The sequence below is a fragment of the Acomys minous genome (genome assembly GCF_964271855.1).
Source record: "Acomys minous genome assembly, chromosome: 7".
NCBI lineage: Eukaryota > Metazoa > Chordata > Mammalia > Rodentia > Muridae > Acomys > Acomys minous.
The window spans coordinates 123,107,043-123,132,152 of NC_140488.1; the positions used below are offsets into that span (position 1 = coordinate 123,107,043).

General features: G+C 40.8%; 1 protein-coding gene across 1 annotated transcript in view; it reads right to left on the reverse strand.

Annotated features, from left to right (window-relative positions):
* The window catches only part of PHEX (phosphate regulating endopeptidase X-linked), a 222,484-nt gene that overhangs the window by 104,064 nt on the left and 93,310 nt on the right, over positions 1-25,110 (reverse strand). The window contains exon 17 of the mRNA XM_084791126.1: positions 16,107-16,208. Within this exon, the coding sequence (XP_084647252.1) occupies positions 16,107-16,208 (102 nt within the window). The remainder of the gene's footprint in view (positions 1-16,106; positions 16,209-25,110) is intronic.

Sequence of the window (25,110 nt, forward strand, 5' to 3'; positions counted from 1 at the left end):
GGGCAGTGGTGGCACACAACTTTAATCCCAGCACTCAGGAGACAGAGGCAGGTGGATCTCTGTGAGTTAGAGGACAGCCTGGTCTACAGAGTGAGTCCAGGACAGCCAAGGCTACACAGAGAAACCCTGTCTCAAACAAAAATTAAATAGTCAATGTGAAATCTATTTTGGCAAAGTTGCAGTGCCCTTGTCCAAATAGTTTAATTATGTCGTTTCTTCTTGTCGTGGTTTTTTGTGACCTTTCCGATTCTAAATCTTGACTTCTGGCCTAAGTCCCTTCATTCATTCTTTTGCTTTCAGGCTGTTTCTTCCTTTCATATGTGAGTTTCTGTCAGAAATGGATTTGCTGTCACACCCTCAGTTTGACTTTACCCAGCTATGCTGGAGTCTAGAAAATGACAACTCAGAAGATGGGTTAAATACAATTTCTCTCTCTTCATCCATTTTCCACTATCTGCCTGCCTGGCCCTTGGGTTATTAATGGAACTGACATTCCTGTACAACTGACTGAGCACGACCAGCAGCCAGATAACAAGGGAGCAGCTGACAGTGGCAGGCACAGCCCTAGAGATAGCAGATAAGCAGATGCATCGTGGGCTATTAGTTTCATTCTGGGCTAAAGGGAAGGAACACCACAAAATCTAAACTCAAGACATTTCTAATGACTCTTTTCCCATGAAATTAAAACCCAAAACATCAAAATTGATTCCTTTTAGTAAACCCAACAAAACTCAACATGTATTTTTAAATTCTCACATACTTAACTTGAATGTGGACCAATAAAAGTATTAAATCAAACCTATCCTGCCCATGTGACTAATAAAAGTCATAAACTTTTACATAATTCTGAAAAAGTCCCCCTCTGCTTTGAACCTCTAAAATTATACCTAAGGCAATTGTATCATTTCTCAAACCTTTCAAAGTCAAATGAGCCTCAGTCCAAAATAATCTCCAACATACACTAAAAACTAAATGCTTTCAAAGTACATATTTAAACTTTTGGTACTTGCTTATCTGGTGTTAAAATTCTTAAGTCTTTATTAGTCCATGTTTTGTTTTGGGTTTTTTTTTTTTAGATTTTTCTCTTTTTAAACTTTGTATTGGTTATTTGTGAATTCACATTATGCTCCGCAATCCCTGTCATGCCTCCCTCCACCCTTGCAACCTACTCCTCAACAGAGAAAAAGTATCTCATGTGGAAGCTGTAGTGTGTCACAGTGTGTCCCGCAGTATATCCTTTTGTCCATACTGATGAGTCATTGGTCTGGTAAGAGACCTCCAATTCCTGCTACTCTATCGATACTGGAACCTCACTAGGAACCCCTCAGAAATCTTGTTGCCCTGTGCCATGGCAATTCTGTAATTTGGATCTACAATGCCAGCCTTTTCATGTACTCCAGAAGTTTCTTTATGAGGTAGATATTGGGGTGAGCCAATCCAAAGCTCTGGATCTGGGCCTGAGAGGTATCTGAGCTGGTCAGCCCACTGGCTCCCCCACTCTCATGCCATCAGCTCTACACTGCGGCCCTGGCAATGTGCAGGACCTGCTCTCTCAAGTGTTGCAGCCAGTGAGGGACATGGCCAGTTCTCCCATTCACATGAGGGGTCAGCTCTCCCACCCTGCCATAGATTTCAAGGGATGAGGGAGGAGAGGAGGGCATCTCTCCCTCATCAATGCCACAGACCAACAGACAAGAGGTAGGGTCAGCTCTATCACATTCATGCCATCAGGGCTGGTTTGCCCACAACCCTCACATCCATGGCCAGCTCTACTATGCCGCCCAGGTGAAGTGCAGAGCCTGTTCTCCTGAGTGCTGCAGCAAGTGAGGGGCAGGACCAGCTCTCCTGCTCCCATAGCACGATTGGGGCCAACTCTCTCTCCCTCTGCCAGTGGTGTAGGGCAAGGTGGGAGGAGAGTATCTCTCCCTCAACCACACTACCACACAGGAGATGTGTGGTAGATCCAGGTCTCCTATGTACAGATTCTTGGGAGCAAGCTCACCTGCAACTCCTAGATGCAATTTGTGGGGCTCCTCTCCTGAGTACTACAGCTAGCTAAGGGCAAGGTCAGCTCTCCTGTTTTCATGTCCCCCGGGGCCAGCTCTCCCAAGATGCCCAGGTGAGGGGTAGGGTCAGCTTTGCACAGCCCTCAGACAGTAACATGCCCCTGGGTGGCAGCCCCGACCAAGGATATCCACCTGGCCTTTGGTGGTAACAGGCTCCAGGGTCATGGACCCAAATGTGGCCCTGAGTGGCAGCACAGGCTAAGACTCACTCCACCATGGTCCTAGATGGCATCATTAGCTATTCACATCAGGCTGTTCCTCACTACCCTTGAGTCTCCAGTTCTGCCTCTCTTCAATGTGTCCACATCCTTCCGTTTCTCTTTCTCTTCCATTTCTCCACCTCTTACTTGCTCCTCTTAGTGGCACCTGGAGTCGCTGAGTGTCTGGAGTCATCTCAGGAGTGATCTTGGGAAAGCTATGCCCCACTCGTGCATTATGGCACAGGGCAGGGTCATCTTGGGCATGGTCTCCCCCCACCCCCAAGGCCTTAGCAGAGCACAACTGGTGATCATCTCAGGCAAACTCCCTGTCTGGGCCCCACGGCAAAGGTCTGTGGTCCTTTAGGGCTTGCTCCTTACCCAGCCCAACTGAGGGGCCCCATGCGAGGGTCATCTGTCTTAGGATCACTCCCACCTGGGGCCCTCAGTCCCAGCCAGGGTTCTTCTAGTCTCCAGCTTGCTCCATGTCCTGGAAGCTACCAGGTCTTGTGTGACACTGGACTAGTGGCCTTCTTAGGCTACCCTGGTGCTAGACTGCTATTCATCTCTGGCTCACTTTTTTCAGGGAATGTTAGGCTACTAATCATTCAGATAGATAGTCATAGGTGAGAACAGAGTATAGACATAGCCTTTCTTCTCTCTGCCACCTACTAACGTACATGTGACACTGCAGCCATACCTTCAATGTCTCTAGGGGCAGGTCATGTTTCATCCTTTAATAGTGTCATTGCTCCACATATTTCAACACTGCAAATTAATTCACTACAATTTTGTTGTTGTTTTCCCTGTGGTGGTGATGAAACACAAAGTCTTACACAGGCTGGGTAAGTACTCTACTACTGAGACATGCTCCGAGGCTAACACTAGCATTGTTTGTTTGTTTGTTTGTTTGAATATGTGGCATGGACACATACTAATTAACTTATTTATATTTTTGTGTGCCTGTGTTTTCTGGGGTATACATGTATGTATGTGGGAGAAAGTTCATGCACATGTGTAAGTGAGTGTTTATGCCCGTGTGTACACATGTGGAGGTCGAAAGAGGATGTTGGAAGTCTTCCTCTATTACTTTCTGTCATATTACTTTGACAGAATCTTTCATTAAACCAGACACAGCTAGGCTAGATAACCAGTGAGCTACCTGGCTCTGTCTGTCTCCACCCCACAATGCTAGGGTTACAGGCATATGCAGGCATGCCTATAGCTATACAGCTTTTGCATGGGTGCTTGAGAGCTGAACTCAGGTCCTCATGCATGCACAACAAATTCAGTTGCCCACTGAGCTACCTCCTCAGCCCCTTATTTATATTCTTTCTTAAAAGATGCATTTTTTTTTGTATTTGCATGCCTGGTACTGAAGAATGTCAGAAGAAGCTGCAAGAACCCCTGGAGCAAAAGTTACAGACAATTGTAAGCTGTCATATGAGTGCTGGAAACTGAACCTGGCTCTTCTGCAAAAGCAACAAATGCTTTTAATCTCTAAAGCATCTCTCCAGTCCCCTTTATTTATATTGGTAAAAGTCAGTGTTAAGAATGTAACATTACAACCAGACATGCTGCACACCTTTCATCCCAGCACACAGGAGGCAGAGGCCGGCTGATCTCTGTGAGTTCAAGGCCAGCCTGGTCTACAAAGAAAGTCCAGGATAGCTAGGGCTATTATACAGAGAAAATCTGTCTCAAAAGAAAGAAAGAAAGAAAGGAAGGAAGGAAGAAAGAAAGAAAGGGAAAAAAGAATACAAAAAGAAGAAAAATGCAACAATATGTGAATTTTCAAAATCCACTGACTATGTGTGTGCACTGACATGATAATACCTTTTTACAAAAAGATAGTTCAAATCACTTATCAATTTGTTTTGCAAATTTCCTTATTAGCAGAATTCTGTATTTCCAGTTAGAATGGAACTTTCACCACCACCTTCACCAAAAGTCAACATATTGCTTATTACCAATGAATTGATTAAGACACTGATTTAATAGAAGTATAATAGTAAGAAAGATATCTTGTCATACCAGGAAGCAAAGATACAGTCTAAAATATTTGGAGTCATATCAAAATTCCCTAAAGGAAGAGTCAATCACAAGTTGGCTCAGATGAAATAATGTGAACTTCAAGAAGAACTGTAATAAATTTAAACATATCAAATACATTTTAAAAATCACTGAATTTATAACAATGCTTGGGGGAAAGTGCTTTGATACCTCTGGAGGTTTCCAGGGCACAACTTGTAAAAATTAATTACGGAAAAGACAGACCTTCATGCAGCTTTTCCTGTATAAACTGTATGTCAGGCTAATCAAGTGATTAGCAAAGGGGGAAAAAATCTTTTTAGAGAAATATTCTAGCTAATAAATGTAGAATGATAGAGTTTGAAAGTCATCAATTACAAAACTTAGTATAATCATATATCTAGTAATGTCATCAATGCCCACTAAAATAACTATTGGTGATTTTCAACAGCAGCTATCCATTTATTGTTCTACATAAGTTTAGAAAATGGTGATGCCTTGACCTGGGAGATGGTTCAGTTGGTTATATACTTGTTACACAAATATGAGGAGTCAAGTTTGGATGCTCATAACTCATGTAAAAGCCAGTCATGGTGATACATGCCTATAATCCCAGCACTAGGATGGATAAAGACAGAAGGTTACTAGAAGCTCACTAACCAGCCAGTCTAGTCAAATTGGTGAGTTCCAGCTTCAGTGGAATACAGTGTTTTTTTAAGGTGGCAAACTATTAAGGAAAGTATTCAGGATTACTCTGGCCTCTATATCCAGAGACGAGAGAGAGAGAGAGAGAGAGAGAGAGAGAGAGAGAGAGAGAGAGAGAGAGAGAGAGAGACATAGAAACATAGATAGATGTGGTGCCTGTATCTTTCTCCCAGATACCTTGATGGAGTGTAGATGCTAAAAATATAGTAACAATCAAAGGAAAAGAAAATATCAATTTGAGGGGCAGACATGAAAAGGGTTAGAGGGAGATACTGGAAGGAGGAAAGTGAATTAATTATATTTAAACTAAAATGTATAAAGAAGGTTATTCTATTGGCCTAGTCATAAAACAGAAGCACCATATAAGGAACAGTGTTGATAAGAACATTAAAATGAAAGGATTAGGCTGACAAGTTCCAAACTCATAGATTGATTTTGAGATAGAAGTTAAGACAGCATGGCATCATCAGTGCTGTCCATAAAGTCTTCCTGTTAAAAAAAATGAACATCAGTCTAATCAAAGCTTACCATTTACTTAAATTTATGGAAAATCCAAAATAAGGAAGAACATTTTACAAGAAACTAAGATTGTTAAAAAAAAAAAAAGTCAGCTAAGTAACCTAATTTCTTAAGTAAGAAAATTACTTTCATTTGTAAGGATGAGGATAGACAGTGCTTTTAAAACTTTTAAGATTTTAAAAGATGTGCCTATTAATTACATTATGAGGACTCTGGATACTGATTTGTACTAATCCTTTAAAAACTAGTCAAACATTTTTATGATAATCACAGAAAACTGCAAACAGGTCACTAACTAATGAGGAACTATTGCTAATACTATTGCATATAGTATTAGAATTATGGTTAATTTTCAAAAGTTCCATACCTGTTGGATATACATATTGAAATACAGTAAAAATTATATGTATGTCATCATGATGGAATTAACTTTAAAATTTACAATCATAAAAATAGATAGGGGCAGGAATTAGATGAAGCTAGAGTGTCAAAATATTACCAACTATTGAGTCTCAGTGATAAGGACATACAAGTTTTTATGAACATTTTGTGTGGTATATTTAAATGTTCATTAAAATAATACATATACAAAGAATGAAAAACTTATAAACATTTGTCTTTCCTTTGAGTTTCCATTTAGGTACCAGAATGGAATATTGGAAAGTACTAAATAGAGAGTAAATGGATAAGAGCAAAGCATTGTTAAATATATCACAGTTCCTCACAGGGAAAGGTAGAAAATGCAGGTGATAGCTTGAGGGGTTGGGCAGAAGCATTACCAGCTGGACTAAAAATCTTTTGGGTAATGTACTGGATAGCTCCTAACACAAAACCTACCACAGAGTATTTCTCCAAAAAAATTTTTTTAGCACTAGTGATGGAACTCATGGTCTCATGCATGATGGGCAAGTATTCTACCACTAAGCTATGTTCAGAGCCCTTATTTACTTTGAGACAGAGTCTTACTATATATCCCAGAATGGCCTTGGACTTGCCATACTCCTAAGTAACTCTGATTGCATACATGAGCCAGCAGGCCTGGCTATGAGCATTTTTTGTTTGCTAAATGGACATGTAAGGGAGTACCTAAAAGCATGAGTAAATGGGTTGATTTCAATTACATTTTGTGATCACACCCATTGTAACCCAGAAAGCCAATATAACCAAAAATGCATATTTGGTAAACTATCAATGATATATAAGTGGAACTTATAGTTGATACACTGAGTGATAAACTTGAGATTTTTAAAGATAAGATTCTAAAACTAATTCTGGGACTAGGAGTGATTGTGCATGCCTGTGGAGATAGAGGAAGGAAGATCAAGAATTCAAGGGCAGCCCTGATACATGAGCAAGTTCAAGTCCAACATGCTCTACAGACCAAAAATAAAAATGCTAGGATTAAAGCAATGTGAAACGTATGCTTATTATCAAATAATAGTAGGTATTCAACTATAGCCCACTAAAGAGACATTTTTAACTAATATATACAAATACTAACAGACTAAAGACTTCTATATGATACTCTTTGGTAAAGATTATATCATAATAGGAAAATATAATATAAATGTTAGGAAAACTGGATCAAATTTACTTATACAACCTTGTTCAAGAAACTCTTTTAAAGTATGCATAGAGGGAAAAATCAGAGTAATATATCAAGACATTAGCAGTAGTTATGCTTGTGTAATGACATAGCAATGATTTTATTTATTGTTCTGTACTTCACTTTTGGTATTTTCTTTAACTAGAATAAATTTCTATTTGGTAGATCAGTGTAGGGGTTCAATGTTTACTACTTGTATTGTCCTCGGTTAGTGCAATAGTTTGAGCAGAAACCCTGGGGCCCCGATCCACCCATCACGATATTCTTCTTGTAGGTTTCTAGGACCCTCTGGGTCCTTCTATTTCTCCATCTCCTATACATGAACTCTGGTGTCCCATATTTGACCACTTCCCCTTGGTGGGGAGGCCTGGTGGCACTCAAAGAAAGAATAAGCAGGCTACCAAGAAGAGACTTGATAGCCTATGACCATATAGTGGGAGAGGAGGTCCCCCTCGGTTTTAGACCTAGGGGAGGGAAATAGGGTGAAAGTGGAAGGGAGGGAGGAATGGGGGGATACAAGTGATGGGATAACAATTGAGTTGTAATCTGAATAAATTAATTAAATAAAAACATTTTTCTCAAAAAAGAATAAATTTCTATAATTAATATAATAAACATGAAGATTTGGGAATTATTTTAAAAGCTAGAGCTATGAACAAAAAACTAAGTAGATTTTGTTAAGAATAAAAGATAATATTTTGTGAGAAGGGATTTTTTAATGCCAAATATAGGAGCAACAAAGCTTAACAATAGTTCCTGTGAGGTTTTTTTTAAAGACCAAGAAATCAACTGACTGTAAATTTGCTATAAGCCAACACTGACATGCATGGCTGGAAGAAAAAGATAGCCATAATATCAACTTCAGCTTCCTTAATTTAATTTGCATACAAAACAAAGGTGGCAATAATATCCCCATTGTGCTGGATGAGTTGGATTCTATATAGAATTATTGTGTTTAGCCTTGAACTTAGCTTTAAAGAAAAAAAAGTGTTGAAAACTGGCACTTAGCCAGTGACATGAGGCGTGAGAAATTGGCTTGCACTCTGGCTACATTAGAATCACCTGGAGGGCTTACTGCACTGTAGAGGCCTGCATCCCTTCCCAGAGTTTCACTCCATAAATCTGATATGGGACTGGGAGTCTGGTTTTCTAGCTAGTGTCTGGATAATACCAATGCCACTGGTTTGAAGACCATGCTTAGAGATGCACTTCTATTAGGATAAAAGGGGACTGGAAAGCTAAACTTCCAGGAATGGAGCCCCAACCTTTCCAGCAACCAGCTCAATGACCATAGACAAACATGCTCCCCCTCTCTTGACTTCACATTCTGTATCCATATAAAGGAAGAATTGTACCGTCCCTGTGGTGGTTCTTTGACATCAATGTGGTATTCATAAAACCTTTTGACTCTATAGGTTGGCATATAATATTGTCAACTTTATGTGCAAAACAGAAATTTTGTTTTATCTGCATTAAAAAATACTGCTGAATCTTTAGAAATTAGGAGAGCTTCTGTGTGGAAAACCTCAGCTGCGTAGTTCCTAAACACCAAAATGTGGAATCAAGGGGCAGAAGAGATCAACAAGAAGCCTTCAGATCTTTATCTAGAACATTCAGCAGATCGAGCACCATGGACTAGGTGTCCTGAGTGAGTTGTGAGTGTCCCAACATGCTGAGGTACTTAACTGTGACAGATGATAGAAAGAGGGCCCTGCACAGTGTAAAGAACTCCATAAACATCTAGTTCTATTAACTCAGCCTTGGTGGAAGGAAATTGCCACTTATGATCACCCTGAGTTCCATCAACATTGCATCATCTGAGGCCTCATCACAAATGCTGATTCCCAGCATCACTTTAGACCCACTGAACCAGATTCTCTGGTGGGAGGTTTGGTATTTGTTCCAATGAGCACTCCTGAATGGTATTGACTCACAATCAGGCATGAGAGGTTAAATGACCTAGCCTTGTGCAACCTTTGACTCAACACTGTTATCTATGATATTCAATTGAAAACCACACAATTGCATTACAATTTCCCTCTGTCTCTCCTTCCTCATCCTCTCATGATGTTTTAAATAAATTTATGATTTTTTGTTGCCTTATGTTCATAGCTACCCTTGACCACAGATTGGTTGGCCATGCCTGAAAGCACCCTGAAACAGCATTTCCATGAGGCTCTGGAGTATAATCACTCCCATAAGCTATCACACAGAATATATCAAACTTCTACTTACACTACATATATATATACACACACATACATATATACATACATACATACACATCACACAAAGATAATTGTGGAGGAAGCTAGAAAAAATGACTCAACTATTAAGAGTACTTGTTGCTCTTGCAGGGACCTGGTCTTAGTTTTCAGCATCCACATGCTGGCTCATAACCACCATAACATTAATTCCAAAAGAAAAGATGCTCTCTTCTGACCTCTGGGGGCACCAGGCAAGCACATGGTACACATGCATTCATGCAGGCAAACATTCATATGCATAAAACAAAATTGTTTGCTTTTGACTCATTTTTTTTCAGAGAGAGAAAACATGAATTTGGATAGATAGGGAGATGAAGAGGAGTTGGGAGAAGTTGGGGAGGGGACGAATATGATCAAAATATATTGTAAGAAAAAGTGTAACAAAAAATAAATAAACTTTTTTTAAAAAAGCAAATAATAGATTAGTTCAAAATCAGAAAATCTAAAATCCTAAGCAACTACCTCCTTTAGAATACCAAAGTCTACAATCTTTGTAACTAACCTCTGAGTTAGGTACTGCTCTCACACTTTACAGATGTGAAAAGATGGGAAAGACTAAACAATTTCCAGAAGGTCACATAGCTCCTCGTGGGCAAAAATTGACTTAGAATACAGTCAATCATGCATAAACCTAACCTCCATACTGCCCTTCCCATGGACAGCTGTGTACTAAAGAGACATAAGGAAGACAAACGCCACGTTGGCCTATATGTCTCTGAGACAAAAGCTGGAAAATACATAGACTGGGATGGAGGGAGAGAGGCTGCAAGCTCATCATGGTGAGTACTAGAAACCAGAGAAGAGCAGGAAGTCTGAACAAGGACACAAGTTTGCATCCTCTTTGTCCCTGGTGAGTACTGGGAATAGATGCAGGAAGCAGGGTGACTGCATTCTTCAACCTTCTGCAAACATACTGGAACCTGTAACAAAAAGGGGCATGAGACACTAACTAAAGCCTTTCCTCTTCTCTCCAAACCTATTCCAAAGGGAACCCTGTGGTGCAGCAGAAGTCAAGTCACCAAGGGAGAGGAGCTGCTGGAAGCACTTGTTCCAAGTAACAAGTGATGAGGAAATCAGAATAAGCCTTTCTCAAGAGCTAACAAGGTCATGAGCAGTCATAGGGTCTGGGGATTATGACACAGGAAGAGAGAAAGAGGCAGGGTTAGCACCCTGAAGGACAGTGTGTCTCACTCAGCTCCTTAAAGTTTCCTATATTCCTTGCTTTAAAAAAAATTTTTTTTAAAGCTTTCCCTCCTAGGCTCCCAGGACCACTTTAAGACTCGACTCTATTTAAGAACCTTCCCCTACCAGCACAGCATCCATACCGCTCCTGTGTCACCCTAGGTATGTGAAGGCAGAAGAGGGACTGGAGCTGGTCACCCCCACCTCCTTCCAAAATCTGCAGCTCCTAGCCCAGTACTTGGCACATCCTCAGTGTGCGGCAAATGCTCGTGGAATTGAGTTTGCTGAAAGAATAATGGCATTCAGATTCAATGAAATGAGCAATTAGCTTAAAGGCAAGAAAGCATGAATAGAGGACCTAACCAGAGACTGTGTCATCTAGTGGTCTCCTTAGGGACAGAGCCTAAGACTAGGATTAAAGCACATGGTGTTTGAATGATGCAGGGGGAGGGGGTCAAAGATACACTAGGAGGGGGAGGTCCTCAGAAGTCAGAGGGGAAAGGAAGGCAAGCAGCAAAAGGCATTTTTGCCAGGAAGCGCATGCCCACTGGGGAAGCCTCCAGGAACTTATATAGACTATATGGAAGGCAGGAGGGAGCCAGGGCAGATACTGGCCATCTTCCATCAATTACTGGCTAAGAGCCAGTGAGGAGGGAGGCCACAGTGAGTCTTCTGAATGCTGTGCCGGCTCACAGGAGGCTCCAAGGGGATGAGAGAGCCCTTGGGCAGAATGCAGGGTTGTGCACTTAGAAGTCAGACAGGTGTGGGGGAGAAGGGCACTCCCTCCCTGAGGACTAGGGGAGAGGAAGAAGGAGGGAGAGTGGGACTGGAAGGAGACAAGGGAAGGGGCTACAGTTGGGATGTACAATGAATAAATTTTGAAAAATAAATTTAACTTCAAAAAAAAAAAAAAGAAGTCAGACAGGTATGTGGTGGAGCAGTATGGACTCAACCTACCCCTAATCTTAAGATAGGCGTGGGAAAATGTGCCTGGTTAACAAGCATCTACAGTGCCTCAGATCTAACAGCACACCCCCAGAACCATAGGCTCAGAGGGTACTAGTCAGGGTCCTAACTGGTCAGTACAGAGTGTATGCTGTGCAAACTGCAATGCCTGGGATTAGCAGAAGTTTATGTGACAAAAGCTGAGAGCGAGGGCCACTCTGCTTTGCTCTCTGCAATGGAAATGTTCCTACCTCACTCAAAGCCTGTGCGTGGGAGGCGAGAGGCGCATGCCTGAGGAGTTGGGAACCTGCAGCCAACTAACTTCTCTGCACCTGCTGTGGCCAAGGCCACTGCTACTCCCTCGTGCCACCCTCAGGACACTGCCTCCCCAGGTGTTCGTTCTGTGCTGGTATTTGGGGGGGGGGGGTCCACACATGGTCTGACTAGCTTAGACCCCACGTACAAAGAGCGCGAGGAAAGCACTGAGCTACATAATTAATTCAGCCAGGGAACAAGCCTGTGCTGCTCTCAGGAAGCTGCTTCTCACATCTGACACAGAATCAGCTAGGGAGGCCAAAGGCAGCCTGAGTCCCTCCTATAGTGACCTTGAGAGACACCTCCTCTCCTCTGGACATGGTAAATCCTCCAGAAGACAACTCAAATCATTCAATTATCACCATATTCAAAGGCTCTATTAACCAGGAAAACAGCAGGCCTCCTTCTCCTTTGCTGAATAAAAAAGAGGCCTTGAATTTCAAAGAGCAAGGAAGACTATACTGGGAAGGTTGGGAGGGAGGAAAGGGGAGGGGGAAGCGATGTCATTATATTATAATCTCAAAAAAATGAATTTTTAAAAGAGCACATGCTTGCGGGAAATACAGAATCTTAACTTTAAAATGGTGCTTATTTCCCAATATTAAATTTCCACTTGAAATCAACACGGTGAGTTTCAAAACACAAAAGTACCCATGACCTCTCTCCAGAGAGGTGCGGGAAAAGGCAGGGAGACAGAGATAACAAATTTACCCTTCAAGGAAGCAGAGACATCCTCATTTATCTTTTACAGTGATCACCCCTAGCAAAGAGGACAACAAAGCCCATCCACACACTTCCATTTTGAGACAGGGTCACTGCCACAAAACGTAAGGCCCTCAGACCACCGCCAGGATCTGAGTCTCCCTACCACTCAGTTTGGGCCGTTGGTCACGAAGAAAAGCTAAGGTCAACACGTCTTAGGTGGCGCTTTAATTAGCTGCAGTCCGGAGCTTCATGGTGAGAGAAAGAAAAGCTTTAGGCCCCTCACAAATCAGAACATTTTTTTTTTCAGCTGTCCCAATGGGTAGCCAAGTGACTCAGCATCCGCCCAGTGTGGGCACTATTATTGATGAGAAATCTTCCGCCTGGGTGATATACTGCATACAGCACATGCCCAGAGAACAGTGCCAAGTCATACCAGGAAGAGAAGGCAAATTATTCACCTCCACTTCAAATGCAGGCAAATCCTCTCTGAATGCAGGGGCTACTCCATATCGGAAAGACAAAGCACAGAGTCAGAGATTTCCATCTAAGACTCAAAGAATTATTAGGCAGAGTCTCTTTTTTCTCGTTGACAATTAAAAAGACAATCAAACTGAGGAAACCAGAAGGAAAAGGGGAGGGGGGTGCTTTTTTCCTTCTCAAAAACAGTCCCAGAGTGAAAAGCAGCACAAAAGCCTGCCGCTTCTGTCTTCTTTGGTAGTGCTGTGAGCTCCACCTAGAGGTCAGTTTTAGAAACGCAAGTTAATTCAAGTTAGGAGAAGAAAAATCCATGGGAGGCCTGCTAGAGACCCTTGGATAACACTCTGTTTCTTGTCTTGCATTACTGAGATTTATCTGAACCTTTAGATACAAGATGTCCTCGGGGAGCCTAATGAAATGCAGACGGATGACTGCCTTTGATGTTTGCGCCTGTCCAGCTGCTGCTGGAGTTCCTGGCAGACTGAACTCAGCTCAAAGAAAGCTCAAAGACTACTTTTAGAAGGAGAAAGTGACAGTTTGGGTTGAGATAAAATAAAAAAACTGGTAACCAACTCAGAGGGCCAACTGGAACACGGCTAATATTAGAAGGACTGAGAATAGTTTCCTTCAAGAAGGACTCACGGGCCACTTGCTTAACAGACCCTGCTACAAGGCCACCTTCCCCTAATTGAATGCCAACAAGCACGCTGAAGTGATCTTAATTTCTGTTTCTGAAAAGCTGACTACAAGCTCTCAAATATTCGTAATTCACTCATTCATATTCTCTCTCTCTTTATCTCTCTCTCTCTCTCTCTCTCTCTCTCTCTCTCTCTCTCTCTGTGTGTGTGTGTGTGTGTGTGTGTGTGTGTGTGTGTATGTGTGTGTGTGTGTGTGTGTGTGTCTATCTGTCTGTCTGTCTCCCTCCCTCTTTGCATCTCTCTCTCCCCCTCTCTCTTCACAAGAGCCATCCTATGAAAATTGATACTTTAGGCCCCAGGCTACAACAAAATACCTACTACACTGAGGATCCAGCTGTTCAGTGCAAGACATGTCCTGCCCCACACACCCCAAGCTAGCTTTGCAAATAAATCAAGCCTTCAAGAAACAACAATGTGGTATCTGTGCCAAGAGTTGCATCTACCATATGGAGAGTGTCCCCCCACAGTCCATGTGTTCCTGCCTCCTCCAGCCTGTGCCGTACATGACCTAAAACAGCTTTGACAGATCTTGGAGGAAGAAAAATTAATTCAAAATTACTCACTGTCCTCTTCCATCACCACCACCAATACTGTTCAAGGTCTTTCTTCACTGTAAATAACAATCTGCTTTCTCATTCCTGTCAACTACAACATGTATGGCAAGGGATCTCCATTTTGAGAGTAGGAACAGCTCTGGAAACTATCTTTACCAGAAGCTATGGGACTACACAGAAGTTACATTTCAAGAGGGCTAAGCAGCCCTACAGTGAGAACCTCCTTGTTTCCTGATTATAAGGCAAAATATGGTGCAAGGAATGGCTCAAATCAGTGTGTCTAATGATAATACTCAAAGAACAGTGTGGCTAAAATCACAAATGCATAGACCTCCAACCTGATACACTAAAGCAGTCATTCCTAGGGAGGTGCCCAGAAGGCTATTACATGTCCTGTCCCATGGGTGGCTGCTATCATCAGGAAGATTACAAAACCTCCTCAAAAATGAAATATTCCCTATTTCAGAGACTCTCAGTTACAGAGTGGCAACCAAGGAAAGTACAGTAAGGGTACACTCTGGCCCTGCCCTTTTGAGTTCAAGATCCAACAGAACATCTCCAGTTCAAGATGGACAATATAGCTATTCAGAATTTCCCTCTTTATTCCTTTGTCGTGTTGCATAGCACCATGTTGGGGACAGTAGGCCATATGGCCAGTGTTCAGCCATCTTATCAGAGCCTACATCTATAGGTTCCTATTTCTCCAGCAGTCTGTCATTTACCATAAACCAGCTGACCCTGTCGTGGTTCGGCAGTTAGACATCTGTTGTGGTTTATTGTGGGGGACAATCATTCTAAGACCCCCGAGCTCATAGTAAGAGCTACTCCTTTCTGGCTATAAACTAGCTTTTCCAGTAAGACGACTGGTAAAATCAGATTAAAGGCCAGCTGTCTGCAAGCAGCAGTTCCGGGAACCTTTTCCTGACTAACCAGATCTTTTACAACTTCCCTTTCTCTCTGGAATTTCTCCCTCTTCTGTGATTATAGCAACTGTAAAGGTAGACACCTGCTGGAGCATTCCAGAGTTAGGTATCCATAGCAACCCTCACTTACACGGATACCCATGCCCCTGTGCCTATAAAAACTCTGTGAAATTTTCAATAAACGGGGTTTGATAAGAATCCAGACTTGCCCCCATTTCTTCATGTCTTGTGTTCTCTTCTTCATACTGGTTGATTCTCCTCCCGAGCTTTAGTCGAATCCCGGAAGGCCAGACCAGCACCAAAGAATGTTTTTGCCGAGCTTCACAAGTATCCACTTGTGTTAGAAAGTACTTTTGTTTTACTCCACAATGGTCTCTCGTTCATTTATAGGTTATAAGCATTCTCTTTGGGCCATTTGTGGAATAAGATGGGTTAGGAAGTAGATGTGCCTTACTACAGGAAAGATTTGCCTCAGGACATTTGCACACATCATGCACAAATGGAGAAGACACATGGCCAATATGGGTTTTTCTTCTTTGCAACTTGAGGGCCCTTTTGCCAGTTGTTTCCCATGGCTCCCCACTGCTCTACATTCTGCTATATCCAATGATGGTTTATAGAAAAATTCACTAGGCAGTAAGCCATGTGGCTTTTACAGACAGCAATTAGGACTGAAGCAAAGTCTGAATTACATGGCATTTGAAAATGCAGTTAGAGAAAGAACAAGTCAGATCTTATTTTCTATTACCTCCTGATGATGAAATCTATGTGTTCATTCAAAAGCACACACCTACCTCTGGGGTCATTTGGAGCCAACAGCTCAGTCAATAAAAAAATCAGATGTACAGTCAATGTCAAGCATGAAAATCCATTAAACAGTAAGTCGGGTTTTTTTCCCATCAAAAGAAACCCTTACCTTTTCTTGAGCTTTCCTTTTTGTCCCTGCATCCATCCATTCATTTTCTTTCTCCAGCATGTCAATAAAGGCCCAGCGAACACCCTCAATCAATTCTTCCATCTATAAAAAAAAAAAAAAAAACGCCAAAGAAGCTGCGTCAAAGCCAGAATCTTCAAACAAGGATTCCTTGATTTGAAGCAGGTTGCAAGAAAACTGCTTCAAAGTTCAAATTGGAGTGGAGGAGGGGAGGTTTCAGTTCAATTATATGCTCTGGCATTTTTTGGAGAGGGGAACATCTGTGAACAGATGATGCAAGGTGGTGGTGGGAAACTCACCAATTATTTACCTGGATGTAGCTATTAAATAGCTCCATTTTCATCAAAGTAACAACCAATTTCAATAACTTAAGAATGTAACTTAATGGTAAAGTGTATGCCTAACAAGTGCAAGACCCTGGGTTCTATGCCCAGTACTACACACACACACACACACACACACACACACACACACACACACACACACACAGGTTTATCAGAATCTGAGAGTGCCAAGCAAAAACACAGACTGTGTATTTCAGATAGGCATTGCCAAGAAAAAGAGCAACAACCGAAAGAGATGTTGTTAAAAAGAGAATCATGCAGGGAAATACAGCACCCCAAAAGACATCGTGCCAACATGAATCAGATTAATATTAAGACCCCCCCGAAAAAAAATCCTTAAATCTCTCTAAATTCAGTGCCAGTAGTGAAACAAATGCTTAGTCATCGTCTATTACTTTTCTGCTGCTTTCCTCCCTTTTCAGCCCAGTAAAGAAAGTCTTATTTCAGATCTAGAATGCTGGGTACAAGGCAGCATCCATAGGAAGGAAGTTTTCTGAAAAGTCTACGACACACATGGTATGTACTCACTTATATTAGCCATTAAAGTACAGGATAACCATGCACAGACCTAAAGGAGCTAAGTAACAAGGAAGGCCCAAAGGAGGATGCTTAAATCTCACTCAGAAGAGAAAATAAAATAGACACCTGAAGTAGATGGAGGGAGGGAACTGGGTGGGAGAAGAGGTAGGGAGGGGAGCAGAAGTGGGGAGCAGATGTGGGGAGAGTGGGGGAAGAGGAGAGTACCAGGAACATGAATGTAAATTGGTGATGAGAGGACATCTCTGTGACAGAGAAGGCTCCTGAGAGTCCATGATGGTGATCCTAGCTGAGCCTTGTAGCATCAGGGGATATGGAGCCTGAAGTAGCCCACCTATAGCCAGGTGGGACTTTCAGTGAAGGGAGAGGGACACCAACACTCCCATAAAACTGGGTCTGTCTTGCCTACAAGAAGTGTAGGCATAAAAATGGAGCAGAGACTTGAGGGAAATTGCCAGCCAAAGATTGGCCCAACCTGAGACAGAGAGCCAACCACTGATACTATTAATGATACTCTGCTATGCTTGCAGGAAGGAGACTAGCATAACTGCCTTCTGAGACGCTTCATCCAACAACTGATGGAAAACAGATGCTGAGAGCCACAGCCAAGCAATAAGCTCAGGGAGTTTTGTGGAAGAGTGAGAGGAAAAATTGAGAGAGCCAGGGGGGTTAAGAAAACCAGGAGAAGATCTACAGAGGAAACTAACCTGGGCCCATGGGGGCTCACAGAGACTGAACCAACATCCAAAAGGGAAGCATGGGTTGGTCCTAGACCCCCTACACATATGTAGAAGATGTTCAATGTGATCAACATGTGGGTCCCCTAACAATGGGAATAGGGGCTGTCTCTGACTCTGCTGCCTGTCTTTGGATCCCTTTCCCCTACCTGGGCTGCCTTGTCTGGCCTCAGTGGGAAAGGATGTGCTTGGTCCTTCTGTGACTTAAGATGCCAGGGTGGGTTGGTACCCCTTGGAGGCCTCCCCTTCTCTGTGAAGAAAGAAGGAGGAGCAGGGAGAGTGGGGCATGAGGGTGGGACTGGGAGGAGAGGAGGGAGGGGCCTGGAATCAGGCTGTAAAATGATTAAATAAATAAATAAATGGGGGCGGCAGGAGAGGGGAGAGAAATGAGATCGTATCCATGTTGAGGACACATTTGCTTTCCTGACAACCTCTGCTGGGCCCTAACAGTTATGAAGAGACTCGGGGAAGAGAGATGTTGATGCAGGGGTTGGAGGAGACCCTGCTGTGTACAGATGCATAGATGCATACCTCATAATCCTATTCACCTGCACAATTGCCTTGGCTTCCTTAACAGGATATCCAATAAAGAACAGACCCAGGATTATATTTACTTTTAAGATTATGGAGCTATAAATCAATTGTTCATGTTCTTTCTAAACATCATCTTTGTTCTATAAGGAATTGTCAGCATAAAATTCATTCAAAATAATTTCTCTCTGTTTAATAAGTTTTCAGCTATGTTTTCAGTTCAATAACAGTTGTAAGGAAACCAGAGCTGTAAATCAGTGGGCTGGGTTCCATCGTATGTAAATAAGAACAAACAGCAGATGGAAAAGGGGGAGCTTCACAGCTATTTCTTCTCAACTTAGTAAAAACACCAAAAGAAACAGAAAGCTCAAGTTGGGATGCAAGCATGACAAGAACACGAAATGACAGTAGGACAAGTCTCTTTAAAATCATTAAGTCATAGTTCCCAACTTCACATGCACATTGCAATCTTGTTGTGGGAAGAACTTAAAAGTCCTGACCAAAAACATGATTTAAAAATAAATAATCTTAGGGCCCAGGCAAAAGGATACTGGTGTCGTTGGTCTAAGATTCAGTCTGGGTATCAGGAGTTTTAAAGACTCCACAGGTGAGTCCTGTGTACAGACGGTTAAACTCCATGAGCAGTTCAGAAGCCACTTATTTTATAAACAAAGACATTAGAGGTTGATGGTCTATGTAAACTCAGAGAGCTAATGAAGGCCAGAGACAGGCCTCGACCACAGACCCTAGATGACAAACGTGAGTACACAGCTTCTAGAAGTCACCAAGATTTTCCTGCCATGAATCAAAGGAAACTGACAAGGAAGTAGAAGGTAATTAGTTACTTTCTACAATCAGATGCAGAAGTGACCAGTTCTAACAGAAAGTCCAACAAGAAGGGTTACAGAAATGACACAGAGCCTCCCAGCGACTACATCTTTTGCTTATTCCATACTTAGCACCCCCAAATCTTTATAAGCTCATCAATCTAGCATATTACCTGCAGGCAGAAAGAGCAAGGCCATATTCCCAAACCAGGGAGGGATAGCAGGGATGGAAAGAATTGGGGAGAGTTAACATATTTAGTAACCAAAGAAATGGAACTAGATGATTAATGGCATGTGGCAAGGTGAGAAAAATCAGGGCAATGGATAGTTCAGGCAGGGACAGTGCAGTGTATAGTGCTGGCATTCCATAAGATGGAAATATTGGGAGAGAGAACACTGTTGTGATGAGGAGTGTGTGGAAATCGACACAGCCAAATTGTAGAACCCAGTAGAGGAGGTATGCTTTTGTTGGTATTGCTGCTGCTGGATGTGTGAACGCTCTGTATTCCATTACCAAAGGACACATTGAGAAGGAGAAGGCTGAAACTACACCAAAGGCCATCGAAGGTTTCTGAGAGGACAGAGTGGGAGGTGGGATCCAAAGGCTATGCACAAAAAAATCCTCTTAGATGTGAGGCAGGATGATGAGAGGAAGAAACCACAAAATGTCACAAGAATCTCCAGATAAGAGGGCATACAATCGCATCTTTTCTCTGTAAAATCACGTTGAGATGTAAAACAAGCATTGCTCTTAAAAAAAAAAAAAGTTCCATCCCTTCACACATGGCCATATACATCCTGGCAACATGAGCACACATAGGAGGAAAGGAATCTCATGTAGCAAGCAAAGGAGAAAAAATAAATAAAAGGTCTCCTCTTAATACTCTGGCCAGCATGTAGCAGTAATGGGACGTATCTAACAACTTAGTAAAGAGCTGACCACTCCCAAGGAAATATTTATTTGGAGTAAGAGGCATAAAAACTAATGTTTCGTTTCATTTTAATCAATCAAGTAAAATGAAATAAGCACTTCCCAAGCCAAAAAGATCTTTGGCAATTAGTTTTTTTGGTTGTTTTGTTGTTGCTTATTTTGATTTTTTTAGACTCCTACAATGAATCTTGAGGTCACTTTAGCCCCATTGTCTTCAGTGGCATTTTAATGAAGTACACACTAATAAAATCAGGCTAAGCAGCTTGGTTTCAGAGGAGCTGCCTTGGCTATTCCTAGGCATTATAACAGCTATCAAATGTATTAAAGGTTTAAGAATAGATTTTCCACAGGTTTTCCAAGCTCTTTGTCTGCAACCTGCTGATTGGCATTTCAAGTGGGACTACACTGAGGCAAGTGGATTTCAGCTCATTGTCTGAATGAAGAATGACAAATAGTTTACTCATCTGTAGCATTCCTTCTCCCCCTCCCACTCATCTTCCCTAAATCAATACTTTGATGACTCACTCTTTGTGGCTTTCATTTATGTCAAAATGTAAGTAAATCACTTCACTTCTTGCCACAGTTGGTCCTTCTTTGTCCTTGAGAACACCCCTCTTCTCTCTCTCTCTCTCTCTCTCTCTCTCTCTCTCTCTCTCTCTCTCTCTCTCTGTCTCTCTCTGTCTCTGTCTCTCTCTCTCTGTCTCTCTCTCTCTGTCTCTGTCTCTGTCTCTGTCTCTGTCTCTCTGTCTCTGTCTCTGTCTCTGTCTCTGTCTCTCTCTCTCTGTCTCTGTCTCTGTCTCTCTCTCTCTCTCTCCCCCCCCCCCCGATGGATTTTTTTCTGTGACATGATACACAACTTCCCTAACAGACAACAGGCTTCCAGAACAAGAGAAATCTTTGAATGTGATTAAAGGCATTGGTCAGCATGCCAATGCAAACAAGATAATGATTTTACCATGTTGGAACCAGGAAGATAAATCACAGAACACTTTTGATTTTTATCTTTGGACTAGTCTATGGACTCACACAATAACAGTGCTTTAAGTTAAACTGTACACTCTGAGACACAAAAGCCTGATGTAATTTTTAAATATGGGAAGAAAGATAAATCATATTTCTTCACCAAACCTTGACCTAGTGCTCCAAGAGCCATCATACAGCATTAATGGAAATCACTTAAACTAGGAGTCAGCAGGTTAAGTTACCCAGACAAAATGCTTATTTAGAGTCAAAGACCACAATGTAACTGTAACATACAAGAATTAACTAAAATATTACTACGATAGAATTTGTAACATTCAGGTTAAGAGCCCTCCAGGTAAAGCATCCGTTTGTTTCAAAATTTCTCAATCAACACTGAAAACACAGGTCATTTGGCTGGTCTACGGCAGTGGTTAGTTCTCGTCCTTAACTATGATGATTTAAAAGTAGACTTTCCTCATTCTTTGCACTCCATGATTTGGCTCATAATGTCCTATATCAGACAATAGAAAGGCACATGTGTATCTATATCCGTGTTATTCTTCCATCCTGAGCTTTTTTCGTTTTTGTTTTTGTTTTTGTTTTCTGAGACAAGGTTTCTCTGTGTAGCCTTGGCTGTCCTAGACTCTCTTTGTAGACACAGGCTGGCCTCGCACTCACAGCAATCTGCCTGCCTCTGCCTCCCAAGTGCTGGGATTAAAAGTGTGCACCACCACGCCCGTCCAAAATGAGACTCTCCTATTGTGTCCTTCCCACTCTCCTTCCTCTTTCTTCTCACCTTTTCCCACACACACAGACACGGGAAATTTTTCTTTCCCATAACTAGGAGTGATACTACATACTGATTTAAAATCATGCGCCAACAGTGTTTTATGGTCAGGGTATTCAGTTCACCCCATGAATGGATATAGTTCCCTTCCACTCTTTGCTTCTGGATATGGAGAAATCCTATAAAACTAATCCAAAGCCTTACTCTCACCCATGAATCTCATCCTGATGTTTCAATCCCCTCTTGGAGTTCCTATCAGGCCTATAATCAGAACAATATGAGTATATATGGTGCATTATTGTGTTTCCATTTATATTTCTTTAGTCTCCCTAACAATATCTAGGATTGTTGAGAAGAAGAACCATGGCATAGATCAAATGAGATTGTAGATACATGTAGAAAGACAACAGGTATCCTGCAAATTCAATTTTCTGCAACTTTTATTATTTCATAAGTCATATATGATTTTTACATTTTTACTTTATATCTTATATCCATAATTATCTATAATTAATACTGACATGGAGTGGATGCTTAGTAAAAACAAACTCATCACTTTATGCTTTTTAAACTCTCTACAGGAAGTTTTAACTAGAGAAACTAGGCAATATCAAGAAATAGAAAGCATACAAACAGGAAATGAAATAAAAACACCACTGTTTATAAGTTATATTAACCTGTGTACAGAAAAGCCTAAAAACTGCATCAAATGACTTATAAAATGATAATTCATTAATGGTACAAAATACAAAAAAAATGCAGGAAACTGGCACATTATATCCCAATAAAATTGATGAAAAAGAAACTGTAAAAGCAAATACATTCACAATAGCTAAAAATTACAATATGTAGGACTGGATTAGCATAAGAAGTAAAACACCTCTACAATGAAAAGTAGAGATCTGTGTTTAAGGAAAGAAGGGAATGTAGAATTCAGAAGGACCTCACATTTTCATGAGAGGTATAATTAATATTGTTAAAATGTCCTTATTACTCAAAGAGATACACAAATTCAAAGCACCTTCTGGGGGAAATATCTTTTTTTTTTAAAACAAAACTAGCAAAAACCATCCTGAAATCAATACATAAGCATAGAAGACCCCAAATAGCCCAAGCAATCTTGGGCAAAAAAGAGCAAAACTGAAGGCATCACAATATCTAATTTTGAGACATACTACAAAGGCATAAGCAAAACAGCATGGTATTGGCATGAGAACAGATACACAAGCCAGTGGAACAGAACAGGAATGCCAGAAATAAACCCATGCATCTATAGCCAACTGATTCTCACCAAAAGGCAAAAAAATATACATTTTCCTCCTCAATAAAAAAAATGGTACTGGGAAAACTGGATGTATACTATTGAGTTAGATCCCTGTCTCTCACCTTGTACAAAAAAAAATGAATTCAAAATAGATCCAAGAAACTACTAGAAGAAAACAGAGAAACCAAGTCCAAACATTGGTATAGACTGTGATTTTTTAAAAATTTATGATCCCCAGAGGACAGGAAACAAAAGCAAAACTATAGAATTGGAATTTAGGAAACTAGAAACCCTCTGTGCTACCAAAGGAATGAAATGAAGAACCAACCTAGTAAATAGAAGAAAATATCTGTGAACTAGTCATCCCACCAAGGATTAATATCCTAACCATATAAAGTATGAAAAATAAATACAAAAACAAGCCCCCAAGAATCCAATGTTAAAATGGGCAAATGATCTGAATAGACATGTCTCAAAAGAAGAAATACAAATGGCCAAGAAGCTTATAAAAGAAGACCACTCAGTGTAATTAGCCTTTGGGGAAGTGGAGATCATAGGCACAGTATCATCTCACCCAGCTACAATGGCTAGTATTTTTTAAAAATGCTGAGGATGAAGTGGTATACCACATGTGGATACTAAAAACTAATAAGTCAACTTGGAAGTAGAAGGGACTAGGACATGAGAAGCTAGATTTGATTGGTGTAGCTTGTGCATAAATACTAAATCATCATACTGAGAATTTTGTTAAAAATGAAAAATGCTTCTAGATACTCAACAAGGAACTAAAACTGAATCAAATGTTTTTCATGTATACAAATCTATAATAATTATTTGGTATAAGAGAAAATATCAATCTCTCCTGCAGATAGTATGCGACTTCCCAAATATAATCAAGAGATTTAATAATATGGACTTCAAAAGAGGGAAAATACATGACATTTCTTTATATATATAGCTATTTTTTAAACAGACCTATTCTAATTGAGTGATTCAGAACTGAATCCATCTATAGAATTCATCAATGCATAGCAAATCCATCTTTACATTAGTGGGAAAATCCACAGCAAATGTCTCTGGAATGGATATAGCCTGTAGCCAAATGCAAACTTTACTGAAAAACAGATAACTTGATATGTTAGCCTAGTCTACTTTGAAATTGATGGTATCAACATTACATTTGACAAATGGCTAAGATTAGTACACTCTCTCATTCCCTCCCTCCCTCCCTCCCGCTTCTCGCTCTCCCTCCCCACCCTCCCTCTCCCCTCTCTCTTTCTCTCATTGGTGTAGAACAGAGTCAAATTCCTCTACTTCAAACCACTTGATTAGTGAAAGGGAAGAATGGACATCATTATTAATGCTTGTAGTTAACAAAAAAAGGCTATATTCTCAGGAAAGGGCAATTGTCATTTTACTAGAAATATAGACATTAAATGAATTTATAAATATTATATATTCATTGATTTATTAGGCTATAAATATTTATATAAATGAGTTTGAATTAGCTTCTAATAAAAATATAATAATGGCTTTGAAATAAGTAAAGAATGGACTTACAATGGCAGAACAAATGGTTAAGAAAAAAAAACCTAAGAACAGAAATTGCTGAGGTTTCTGGCAGCCAAGTGAGCTAATAAATCATATCATATTGTCTGGATTAGCAAACTTGCATAGCCATTAAAAATGTTGGAAAAAAATGTCCCATTATTTAGGTTCAAATAATGCTATAAAGCATGTTAGACTAGTGGCATAAGAGTTTACGGAGTCCTTTCATCAAAAGCCACACATCTTTAAAACTGGGCTAGGAACAAGAAAAATATCCTTTTCACCAAATATGAGCATATAAGATCTTTCTTATCTTATAATTCATCATGTCCTGTTTGCCACTTTGCCATTCTCAGAGGAAATGGATGAGAAACCAAAATAATATTTACAGGTTAACCATGTCATCATAATCTCTCAGCTCTTGGCCTCAGCTATGTAACTACATCCTTTCCCCCAGCAAGTAACTATGTTTGCCTATTCTCAATATTCAGATCTTATTAAGGCTCAAATACTTTCT